Below are 12,954 nucleotides of genomic sequence, written 5' to 3'. Positions count from 1 at the left end.
TGCTCGCTCCACTTCGAACACACACGGAGCACAGCTCTTGGGAACCTTGCAAGTGAGCTGCAGGTTGCACTCCAAAGGAGCTTCAAAGTTCATTGCTCTTTCTTAGCAGAAGTGCAGATAGAACAGGTTACCTCTTTTCCCACACACTCCCTCACATCCTGCTTATTCCTACGCTGCCCCCACATGAATGTGTGCAGATGAGACACGTCAGTGTTGTTTTCATCCCACATCCACCACGTTATCTCTCTGCCTATCCTATGAGGAAATGTACCTTCTATCCTGTTATTTACTGAACAATTTCAAGGCTTATAGCATAAGTAGTGAGAGGCTTATGCCAGTAGAAAACCTCCTGCAGTGACAGTTGGAATATGAGTATGACTGACATCACCAGGATGGTTTATGTGAAAATGCATACTGACTGTGAAAAAGCCTCTTTTTTATTTTGCTTGGATACAGCATAGATTTAAGACGGATATTCTCCACACAATTTCCACTTGGGATTGAGAGACGAAGCCTGAATGTACTCCAGCTCTCAGGAGAAAAAAAAACGTAATAAATAAAAACCAGCCTCGGCTAAGGTGGTGTATTATGACATCTGGTTAGCCAAATGTTTTGAGAGTACATTCAGATATGATGGAATATCATGTGTTGTACAGTGTATACCTGCCATGCTACCTTATCAGTCACTTCCTTTTTTTGTAAGTATAGTTTATGTTTCTTAAAACAAGGATCGATAAAACTCATTGTTTCAGTTGTACAAGAGTAAAGACTACTGTTTGTGTATTCTCACCCACCACTGGCATGAATAAAACTAAAGTGTGGGTTCCAGTGAAGTGAACAGGAGGAGCAATGGGTGGCAACAGAAAACAACAGCGAAAGCAAAATATAATTAAATCTTGAGCTGGACCTCAGCAACAATCTCAATTGAAGGTCCATTTACTCTTGTTCTGGAGCTTTTGGCTGTATCACACAGCCCTCATCACCAGTTTGCCCAGCTGTCACTGAACTGTGAGCTTGACAGTTTGTTCTTGAGCTGTAATTTTTTTGATTTCAGTCATGGATCAACTGGTGACACTGGTGGTAATAAGTGTGGTTTCGTACTGAAATAAATGCACCTCAAGCAGCTACTTTGTCAGAAATACAAAAGCGGAGTGACATAGTTTTGTTAGTCAGTAGTATGTGTTGACCCAGACTAAGATCCAATGCTGGACTCTGTTTCCTGTGATCATTTTTACTCCACTGTAGGAATAACAATATAAAATGTTATATAAAGTAATGACACATCATTAGCACATATGACTATTACTGAGAAATTGATGATAAATTATGGAAATGATTTTATGGAATATAACAGAGGCCTGAGCTGAATTCACTCGCTTCTGACAGTTTATCCACTGTTCCACAACAACTCAGTGATTTCAATGTGTTTGAAAGTGCCAGATGAGATGAGAAAGTGGATGTTGAGATTGTTTAACTGATTCCATATTCTTACATTACTATATTAATTGTTTAGGTTCTCTTTGAGGCCCTGCAATGGACCGGCGACCTGTCCAGGGTGTACCCCGCCTTTCGCCCGAAGCCGGCTGGGATTGTCTCCAGCCACCCGCGACCCCGTTTGGGACTAAGCAGTATAGAAAATGAGAGAGAGAGAGGCTCTCTTTGAGGTCCCACAGCATCTTTTCACTATTCCTCTAGTTTTTTCAGATGGGTATGGTCTCCATGAAGGGCTTAAAGTACTTTACTATACTTTAATGTTACTATACTTTAGTATTATAACCTGTATATTAACTGAAACTTCAAATCTTTAGGCAGTATTGTCTGTCAAACATTCATCCGTAAGGATCCTTCGAAGCTCCTAGGTTTCTGGCTTATTTCAACAAGGCTGGTGCACTCTAACATGTCTAATTCAGCACCTAGAGGGTCATGAATACTTAATAGAGGCCTCTGCTATAGTGCAGACTGACTAATATAAGTCAGAAGGCAACACTGTGAGAGCCTGTTTTGAATCCCACCTGATTCAAATCACCTCCACTCAGGAGTGACTGCTATTCTCAGTGTTGTTGATGATGAGCCATGGTGCTCCGAGACCTCGGTGTGAGGCAATGAATAGATTTTTAATAGACATCTCTGGCTTTAATTACTCAAGGCAACACCTGTGTACACACTGCCTTGTTTTTGTAGCCCTCTAACAAACTACCCACTGTAGCAGCACCATGAAGAAAAGCTGCTGCTGCTGAAGTGAGAACACCTGATAATTAAGTTAAGAGCCTGCTGAAGGAGAGGAGCAGGAGAGCTGTTGTACTGTGATCTTGACCCACAGGTAGTAGTTCTTTAGTACTGATGGCCTCAAACTGCTCAGTGTGAATATTTACTCAGTATGTGCAACATATATTAATTATGTGACCGTTCATGTTGACATAGCAGTGATAATATATGATCTTTTTGATGCAAGTCAAGCTCCTCAATCATTCTTGTGAATGCATTTGAGATGTTTTAACTCGTTGCCATTGGTATAAATTATTGTAATAATGTGAACATGAATATTTTGTTTTAAGTACTAGTAATATCAACCAGGACAAGTGCTACTCCAACACAGTGGTGGAAGAAGTACCCAGATACCTCACTTAAGTAAAAGCAACGATACAACAAAGTCAAAATACTCTGTTACAAATAAAGGTCCTGCATTTAAAATGTTGCTTAAGTAAAATTACAAAAGTATTAGCATCAAAATGTACCTAAAGTACTTAATGTAAAACTAGTCATTATGCAGAATGGCTCATTTAACAATATTGCATATCATATTATTAGGAGTGAGTGTGAGTGTGTGTGGTTGTCATCCCTGCTTCAACCCTCGTTAGGATAAGCGGTATAGATAAGAATGGATGGTTGGATTATAATGCATTATTGTGCACATGCTGTAATTCTTAACATTGCAGCTGGTAAAGGTGGCAATAATTTTAATTAGGCTACCTTATATGCTTATAATGTGATCTACTGCTGGGTAGGTTGTGAATTTCCCACCAGCGAGCAATAAAGTTTTATAATCATACTGAATATTTTGTATTAATCATGTTCTGAAAAGTAACTAGTAAATAAAGTTCTAAGACCAATGTAATAAAGTAAAATATTTGCCTCTAAAATGTAATGAAGTCAAAGTATGAAGTAGCTGCTCCAGCAACCCCATCAACGTCACCTGATCACATGCTACAGTGTTAGAGCCCCAAACTCGAACAAGTTTTTCTAAGGTGAATAGATATACAGCAGTGGGCGCCTTGTTTCTCTAAAGTGTGAACAAGGCTAGTAATGAAGACATCATGTTATCCACTGGTTATAATTTTATAACTAGTGACAACTAATGTATTAGATGAATGTAATTGGTGACAGCTGCAAGCCTGCTGCACAACACTGTACAAAGGTAATTGAAGCTGAAAAAGCAAACTGTTGTCGGGGATGACAGCTGAGGATACTCAGTGAAAGCAGAGCTAGGACCAGCCTGGGCAGCCAGTAAAGTGGTCTGAGCTAAAACCTCTGCTTGCAGATTCTTTCAACTGTGGAGCTGCAGTGAGATTTCCTCTCTGAACACTCCAGTGATGTGCATAAAGATGCACCTCAAGTAGCCATATTGTCCTCACAATTCCAAGTTGTGCCGCTTGACCTATCTTCAAAGCCTAAATAAAACAAGTCACCTACAGCACTTAAGAAGCAGTTTTGACCTTTGTGGGAAAGTAAAGGGAAGTGGAATACTTTGTAATAAAAGATTTAAAACATAGCTTTTTCTGGAGCTCAGTCTGAAGTGCTGTATGTCACAAGTGATTTTTGTTAAAATGCACAGCTTCACTTTAGCAAAGTTGGCAGATAATTTGCTATTCAACACTAAAAAAAAACATCCTGCTGTCAATAAGTGTTGATTTGTCAAGGACAGGTGTTAATTGGAGAGCTGTCTGTTCACACATATCACTTACTGTATGTGGCTTCAAGAATGTGTTCAACTATTCAGAATGTGAGAAGTGCTTTGACGTGGGCTTAATTAAGCTCCAGAATATGGTTTATTTGTGCGTTCCAATTGAAATGAACAGTTTTTCTGTGAAGAAATTAATTGACTTGACAGGCTTCTTTGAAAATATCACAATGTTTAAGCAAGCAGTGTGTAATGGCAGTTAACAGTTTTAGATGAGTTTATGTAGCAACAAGACTTTGGTTCGGTTGTGCAAAAATTGTGTTATTGTGCATGTAAACCTGTCCAGATATGACTAATTGAATGCAATCAAAGTATATTATTGCCAGAGAATGTAACTACAACTATATATGTTCTCCCTCCTTTTCAGCTTTAAAGTCATAGTCACCTTTACACTACAGTATATTGTACTCTAACTTTCAGTTTCGTAGTTTATCCTGCATCAGATTGAACCATATTTATTCTGTATCATGTTTTTATTTCATTTTCTTCTTCTTGACCTTGTTTTCATTTAGTTTCTTATTTACTTACATTTAAGGTGAGATATTCTCCACTGTTCCTCTAGCTTTTTAATCTCACCTTCAATAATTGATTATTTTCTCTTTCTGCAACTCTTGTATTTATTTTTTAAACGTGTTATGCAGCTAAACTAAACATTTAAAAAAATGATAGCAAACACCTTCAGCTTACTGCTACACATCTCTTGACTAGCTAAATGCCCTGACTGGACAACAGAGCCTTGGATGTGTAATCAACAGATACTTTTGGCTCCTTTGAACACAGAATCATCAGGACTCAGTTTCTATGAGCTCTGTCTAATTTAAGAGGTGTAATAATGTGCTACTGAGAGCAGACCTGTCGTTCATCATAAAGCTTTGCCAAGTAATTTTGTGAGAACTGGTTTGGCCACAGGTATGCACATCTACATCCACAGTGTGGCTGTTTTTCTGATCCTTTCCATGGCTCCAGCGTGCAGTGTCCCCTTCAGCAGTGCCAGCTCCAGCCTTGTCCTTTTAATGAGGTGATATCCAGACGCATGGGAGCAGATGTTACAAAGAAAACACACTGTGACGTGATTGTGATCGATGCACACCACCCGCCGTAGCCACTGCATAATGTGGAGGATGGCATCAGGATAACAACCTGCATTATGTGGAGACAGCTGTCGCCATGGCGCCCGGGCAGCTACCGCATTGGCTCCCACCTTATTTCAGGCAGAGGCGGGGGAGCCAATTAGAGTGATTTACAGCTTCATTGTGGCGTCACCACCTTGAAACCTGTGCCTCGGTCCAGCTAAAGAAAATACATGGCTACCTGGGTGGTAATAAGGAGAGCAGGCTGAAGAGAGCCGCAGAGTTGTTTACTGGTGAAATGTTAGGTCATTCTGCTCCACACAGGAGAGCGTTTAAAGTTATTATGAACTTATCCTTTAAGTTAAGTTATGAGTTTTTGTGGTGGAAGATTGTGTCGCTTTCTACAAAGTCTCGGGTTATTAAAAATTCTTTAAATGTATTAAAATTAGCTGTGAAAAAAAAGCACCTACTCAGGGCAGTATATGCCTATCTTCATGTTGATCTTTTTATTTTGATGAGAAAAATTTTTAAAGTCATTTCCTTATCTATATACATCTAATTTAGTCTTGAATGTAGTATTTATGTCACAGGGCAGGATTTGTCATGTTTACCTACTTAAAAATTATCTGTCTCTGTATAGTTATAGTTTTTACATATTTTGGTTACATAATGCAGTAAAGCAATAGACAATACATTTGTACATATAGCACCTTTGTTTTACAAGCATAACCTATTGAAGTTGTGCAAATATGAATGACGTGTGTGCTGCAACTGTGCGACCCCAAAATCCTTTGACACAAATATACAGAGGATAGTTCTGTCTTATTTAAAATGGGAAAACTGGAATGATGTAGATGAGCAGCAGGAGTGGTTTGGATGTTTGAGGATTTTTGCAGTAATGAAACTGATACAGTAGATGATGGAGTGGTGAGATGGATGCAAAGTGGGAGATGTACAGATTCTGTGAAATGCAGGAAGAGGAGTTGTGATTGATTGTCACTAGTAATCCGAGCTGGCTTTGAAGTATAAAATGATGGGACACAGTTTGAATGTATTAGCACTTCCATGAGCAGCTGGAGATGTCACACAAATAGCACCTCTCACTGTAAAAGTGTACAGCTTTAAGACTGACAGAATATGATTTTGGGTGCTGTGATTTTGGTAATTATTGCTACTTGATACCTGAATTTTCCTCAGAATTAATTATCTATCTATCTATCTATCTATCTATCTTGCTGACACTTTGTCATACTCATTAGGCCTAGAACTGCAACCATTAGTCATTTCTGGAAAATATTTAGAAAATCAACATTTTTGTTTACACCTTATTAAATGTGAGGACTCTATAGATGTCTACACTTTGTTTTAAATTGTTAAAAAACATTGTGTGAATAAAAAATAAATAATTAAAGAAAATCATCAGCAGACTGATCAGTGACCTTGAAAAAAAACAACTCTCATTTATTCAGGATTTTCTTTGCCCGAGGACTGGAGTAACCAGACGAGCAGCAACCCTCCCGGTCAGCAGGTGGCGGTAGCACAAAACCTGGGCAGGTTTATGGCGATAACATGACAAGATGTCGCTTTTTAATGACGCAACTTCCTTGCGCCGGCTATTACGTCCACTAAGGAGCGGTTTTATGGAGAATTAGATTGTTTAATTTTGGTTAAAATGTTTAAAAAGAAATCCAGTAGTGCTGAGAAGAAAAGAAAATACTCGCAGTCTGAAGAGCGACATGACAACAGTAAACGCAGGAGTACGGAGTCGAATCTGGAGGTAAGATATTAACAGTATTTGCATCCCTGAGTGTCATGACGCAGGTGTTCTTGTGACTAACTTATCACTAAATCGAACAGGTGTATGTAGATAACGACTGCAGTCTAATACAGCTGTCCTGCATTAAATACCACTTTCATTAGTTACATTTTTCGCCTAAACTGTTTTGTGTTTATGTTTGAGATGAAAGTTTGTGGAACTGTTGAATTGGATTATGTTCTGTGAGACGTTTCTTATATTTTGTGCATCCAGTTTATACATTTCAAACATGCTAGAAATCGTCCTACAGGATAATGGTCAGTAATCATGTCATTTTTGCCACCTGCGTTGTTACTATATGTTGCTGTTCTCGTTATGGCAACGTCTTGTGGCCAAAGTAAAACAGTACTTGTCAAAATAAAATAGAAATATCGGTAATTAGTGCAGCCTAAACATTAGAGACATCTCTCAGGATAATGCAACATATACATTCCTGTTATATTGGGTGTATTTCTGACCCAGGATTAAGATGCTCTTCACCAGTGAAGTAAAACTGTTTTGTAAATATTTATAGTTTTATGCGTAAAGTATGCAAAACAAAACTGCTTGAGTAATTTAAATTGGGTCTTATTTAAGTTGTTGACAAATATTTTTCTAACACTTAAGTTTGTATGCAGTGTACAGTATATGGATACAGATTAAGAAACTCATGACTCCTTAATACCAGTTTACAAACTTGCTGGCTTTCTCAAGCAGGACTCCAAAGATGAGCTTGCTGACCCAGAGCTGGACCGTATTGGCAGTGACATTGAGGAGGGGGGACTGGACCTCAACCTGCCATTTCAGCCCATCACTGCATATGTCACAGACAAGCGGGAGATGCTGGAGCAGTGTTTTCATTCACTGGGGGAGAAGAAGCTACGGAAGATGCTACCTGATGAACTCAAGGTGATTTGGGGGCCATTGGAGTCAGTGTTATATATTTAGTATCTGCCTGAGGTAAGACAGGCTGAACATAAACACTTGAAAGCTTTTACACTTGCCTAAAACAGATGTTTGTTTTCACTGCAATGATTGATTGAAGTGTATTTGCCTCCTGAAGGACAGAGGCTTACCTGAACCAGCCTGAAAAATGGCTCATCCTCATTTTACAGCAGTCAAAATGTAATAAACTTAATTAAAGGTTGTCTCTAAACTGTCCAACACAAAGTTTAACAAATGTCTTACTCATTGTCACACTCCTGTGGACATTTGCTTGTGATGCACCCATTGTCTGCACTGGTAAGTGTTTTCCTAGATATGTTGGAATATGCTGTGGTCACATTTGGCTGCACTGTTGGCTAAATTCCAGCATCACCAGCCGGTGTGCTATAGTACATATAATCTACAGAAAGTTTTGTTTAATACTTCGTTCTATATATACCATATATTATGGTCAAGGGTTTATTGTCGTATGCACAGTGAGGAAACGTGTTTCCCTGTACAATGAAATTCTTATTGTGCACATGCTGTACATTAGTTGACTGAACGTTTCCTTGTCTACATTTTATTTTTCTACAACTCATCAGAAAAGTGTGGCTTTGTAGTGGGTAGTAAGATTAAGATCTGTAGCTGCAAATTAGCGATGGAGCTCAAGCTCCAATAGAGAAATAAGGCCTCAGGCTTTGGCTGTTTGCTTTGGTGGCTACTGAAGCACCTTCAAAGATACTATTGAACAACGTGATCCTTCACAGGACTGTAGTTTGAATGAAATCAAACAGCTGTGCTGGGAGCGACTGGAGCCAATCTCAGAGAAGCACCTGATTCAGATCTTATCAGGTAAGACTTTAATTTTTCACAGCGATGTACTTTCTGCACTGCATACCTCAGTATTCCAGTTCATTTATTTTCAATCAGTTAATGCTATTGTTTATTGTGTAGGCGAAGAACTGACACCTGGAAACACAGAGGGGACCTTGGAAAGCCAGTGAGTGAGCAGTTGGCTCAGTAATTCAAGGCACAGATTATTTCAAAGTGAAAGCAGTGTATATTCCCATGCTTGTGTTTATTTTAATTTTCTCCACCAAGGCAAGACAATAATGTAGACTCTACATCTTGCCTCAAGGGAACAGCTAAATCTGAAGAACCTAAACAAGGTAATTTATTTGTAATATCATTGCGTTTCAAATGCATATTTTTCTTTACAGAGGGTGGTGGTTCAGGCGAGGAGAGTGACGTTCTAAGCATAAATGCAGATGCGTATGATAGTGACATTGAGGGGTTGAAAGAGGAGCAGACTGTTAAAGCTATGGCTGGGACAGTAAAAGAAGGGGACGGCAGAGGGGAGGCTGCTCCCCCAGCTGTGAACCCAGGCCCAGCTGATCCAGAGCCTCCAGCAGGCTCTCAGCCGACAGAGGCAAAGAAAGACATTCAAAGTGACATCGACAAAAGCGTTAGTGAGATTTTAGCCTTTTCTTCCACTTCAAACAAAGACGTAGCTGGAGAAGAGAGTGTACCGCTGCACTCCGCAGATGTCAGTTTACCTGTCAGAGGAGGATCACCGCCGAGTTGTGCACCTGCAGTATGTCAGCCGTCCATTCAGCAGCTGGAGCTTCTGGAGCTGGAAATGAGGGCTCGGGCCATCAAGGCTCTGATGAAAGCAAGCAATGGGAAAAAGCCCTCTGCAGCAGAGAATGGTTAAGATAGGTTTATTTCTTTACAACATAGTTAAGATTCTCTCTCATTTAAACCTGATGTATTGTTCTGAGTAAACCATTCAAACCATGGTGTATTATTACTCCATACTGGAATGCAGTTGCAGACTGTTTAATGCTAAATTAAAAACAAAGACCTGTGCTATTCCCACTCGGTATCTTTTGGGAATGAATGAACATGCAAATAGTATGAAATGTAGTTTTCCCCATTGGCCACTGGATGGCACTGTTACTCCACAACAATAAGCTCATGGTCCTGTTTTTAATTTGCACCTGGGAGAGCAGCATAAAGCTTGCGCTACAATAAATCTAGTCATGAGCATTATGAGGTTCCTTTAGTAATCTGCAGTAGTGGAGGTTCTCGCTGAGGCAGTGTTAAGAGATGTTTTTGCAGGTGGCAGCAATGTTGTGCTGTTATTTAGACGTACTTCCAGTGCTTGTTTGTCCCTCATCCCCGCTCCCCACCTGAAGACCAGTTTGTCTTGGCAAACAGGAGCATGCATACTGTAGTAATACCATGTACTGCCAGCACTTTCAAATTTTTCTCCTAAATGCTCAGTCTGGTTTATGATGCCACTTGAAACTGAATATTTATGTGACAATGGAAAGAAAAACCCTGCAGCCACTAAGACACAACAGAGAGATGCAAAATAAAGCTAAGATCATTAGACCAGCTGGTCTCACCTACACTATATATCCAGTTAAAGAACCTACTACTTTTATCTACCAGAGTAAATTTCACTTTTCTCTTCTTGTACTTGTGTGTATATACTGCTGCTAAGTGTCCTCTCACCTAATACCTAGTAGTGTTTTGGCTGTAATTTATTCTCAAGCTGCGTTGTTCCACTGTGAGCTGTAAGGTTGTGGTGTGTGTGTGTGTGCCTGCGCAATTACATGCAGATGCAGAGCAAAACACCTCAAAGAAGACAATGAAATGTATGATAAGAAGCCAGTTGCCTCCTGAGTATTTGCATTTAAAAGGGTGATTTCATGGAAGAAGTGAGAATGGTGGGGGTTTATCTCATCCATGCATTTATCGGCGTGAATTTTTGTAGTCATTGATGATTTCAAGAGGAAAATACCCACTTTAGTAGAAAGGGGTACAATTCTAAAGTGCTTGTGGTTTCTATGATTGCTGAGTATTTATCGGTGTCATTTTACTGCTATTAGAATGCCAATTATAATTTAGTATGAGCAGATAAATGGCTTTTGAGCAGACCTCTAAACGAGTAGGCAGAAAAATGGATTGATGGGGGGTGAGATGATACTGTTTAGTTGAGGGAGTACTTTCTGAATTCAAATGAACCTGATGAATCATGTTAAAACATCTAGATACGATGCGTCCATGAACGGTGCTATTATCAGTCAAAAACAGGGTTGTACAAAAAGTTCTCCTGGCAGCCATCTTCTGTCGTTTTCCTCAGTGCTGTGACCCAGCTTGTGATTAGTGATGCTCATCAGAGATTCAAAACTCTATCCTCAAAAATATTTGTGGTATTGCTTCTCTGTTTTAACAGTGTAACAATATCTCTCAGCTTTGAGAGACTAGGTTACAGTAAAACAAAACGACTATGTTGTGGCAGACTATATACTATACATTGTGCTGTAGGATGTAGCACGTTGGTGCTTTTAGGTTATATGCGCTCGCCCGTTATCTGCAGTCATCTTTGTCAGTAAGATGTTATCAATACTGCAGTTTTCTTAATGCATATAGTACATACTAACTATAGTCTACTAGCATATGGTTGGCTCAGAATCCTGCAGCTGCACATGTAAATCACATGTATATGGACGCAGACAATGGCAGTGGCGGTTATTGGCTGTTGCTCCTCAAGCTGAGCTCAACTTTGTCTAACAGGCTGAGTTTTAAAATGACCAGTGTTGAGTTCCAACATGACTGTTCCTTTGTGCCATCGAATAACAAAGCTGTCTGTTCTCTTTGTGTTTGTTTTATGAATACAGCGGTTGTGTTTTTTTCCTTAACTTTACTGTCCTTGCTGCTACTTTCTTCCCTAAAGTTTCTATTGGTGCACATTTCTGCTTTCTCACTTTTTCATTAAATATTTGTGTTTCATTCTTGTGTTTTAGTGTTTGCAGTATTTCCAGATCTGGGGTGCATTTCTTTTAAAGATTGTGCTGTAGTAGCTCAAGTATGTTTGTGGAAAAAATAATAACCTGTCAGTCCAATATAAACCTGGAGATGTTACCGTGGAACCTTGGAGGAACACTGTAAGGAAACAAGGTCCTGAAAACATTTCCTGTTTGCATAAATAAAATACCTCTCTTTAGATTTCCTCTGTGTTTTTATTTTCTGCAGCTAGAAGTTACATTGAACTAACAGCTCGTGCTGACAGTAAATGACTTGGCACCTCTGTATGACTAAATGAATTGCTTCCCCCATGTAATGACTCACTGGTAGTACAGGTAGAAGAGATGTTTGATGTTAGATGCACTTTGTTTTGATTAAACGTCCAGGTCTGTGATAGCGCTAATTACTGTTGCATTAGCAAAAATTACCATTGCCAGCTTAAACACAGTTGGATATGTAAACATCTGAAGCATTTCTGGCCTTGATGTTGTAGATTTTCTGGACTAGATGAAGTAGATAACATGAATGGTGGCTCATACTAAATGTATCAGTCCTGAAATAATGGGTTGTTCTGTTCTCTGTCAAACACTCTGTGATTCAGTGGAGAAGAATGACAGTTGCGGTTTGATCACAGGTGCGCTGCACATCTGTTAACCATTCATTTCATGTGTGCATAGACGCTTGGCTTTTTTCTCATAAAGGCAGAACCCTTTCTGATAAATGTGAAGGGGGTTATTGTAAGTTTGGTGCTGTTTGAATGAGAACAGCTTCTTTTTTTTTTTATTGTGTCATACTCGAAAAGAAAGAGGAAAAAGAGATTTGGACATTTGATATTCCACTCTAGTGTAGTATCTGCATTTGGAGAAAATTCCTCCCCTCCAGTGACTCCTCTGACATCTGACTTTCAGATTCCATTCATGCTCCCACCACATGGCTTTTTTCCCCCCAGCAACCTCAGGCTCTGCATTCAAATGGTGCGTTAATACCATCGAACAATCATTGAAATTCTGGCGGGTAGACCAACAAGCCAATAAAGTAAAATGCTTTGGAAGGATATCGAGAGACATCAGGCAGGATGGATCTCCTTGCACAATCAAATCAGCATAATCGAATGAAATATCACAATATTACATTAAAGCCAACTCCCACCGAGGCAGCAACGGCAACATCATCAACAGCTCTGTCCTGAGGGTGTCTGTGCTTTCTCCCAGACGTTTTGTGGCAGATATTTTAAAACTAATAGAGTAGACTTAGTCTGTAATATTGTGTGGCTTTTAAATGTTCATGTAATCTAGTTAGTCTTCAATCAGTAAACATAAATGATTCCCTTTTGATATGCAGATCGCAGCCTGAATATATAATGATTTAGCACTCCTCTGACAATTAAG

General features: G+C 39.4%; 1 protein-coding gene across 4 annotated transcripts; it reads left to right on the top strand.

The window, feature by feature from the left end:
• The first annotated feature begins 6,601 nt into the window (after positions 1-6,601).
• Positions 6,602-11,551, top strand: caap1 (caspase activity and apoptosis inhibitor 1). Of its 4 annotated transcripts, none has more exons than XM_020611465.1 (6): positions 6,602-6,805; positions 7,541-7,732; positions 8,518-8,602; positions 8,705-8,750; positions 8,852-8,919; positions 8,971-11,551. In XM_020611465.1, the coding sequence occupies exons 1-6, from the start codon at positions 6,701-6,703 to the stop codon at positions 9,462-9,464; spliced, it is 990 nt and encodes a 329-aa protein (XP_020467121.1). In that variant the 5' UTR covers positions 6,602-6,700; the 3' UTR covers positions 9,465-11,551. The 4 variants fall into 4 exon arrangements, with proteins under 4 accessions (XP_020467121.1, XP_020467120.1, XP_020467123.1 ...); XM_020611464.1 differs by having other exon boundaries at positions 6,603-6,805; positions 7,538-7,732; XM_020611467.1 differs by lacking the exon at positions 6,602-6,805 and adding an exon at positions 6,948-7,101.
• Positions 11,552-12,954: the final 1,403 nt, after the last annotated feature.

Source organism: Monopterus albus, unplaced genomic scaffold, assembly GCF_001952655.1.
Source record: "Monopterus albus unplaced genomic scaffold, M_albus_1.0 scaffold113.1, whole genome shotgun sequence".
Classification (NCBI taxonomy): Eukaryota; Metazoa; Chordata; class Actinopteri; order Synbranchiformes; family Synbranchidae; genus Monopterus; species Monopterus albus.
Note: the sequence above shows the minus strand (reverse complement) of the source record. Positions and strands in the feature narration are given on the sequence as shown.

Coding starts and splice junctions, on each gene's coding strand:
- caap1 (XM_020611464.1), top strand. CDS start 6,701: ATGTTTAAAAAGAAATCCAGTAGTGCTGAGAAGAAAAGAAAATACTCG. Junction 6,806..7,537: donor GTACGGAGTCGAATCTGGAG/GTAAGATATTAA, acceptor GGCTTTCTCAAG/CAGGACTCCAAAGATGAGCT. Junction 8,603..8,704: donor CCTGATTCAGATCTTATCAG/GTAAGACTTTAA, acceptor TTTATTGTGTAG/GCGAAGAACTGACACCTGGA.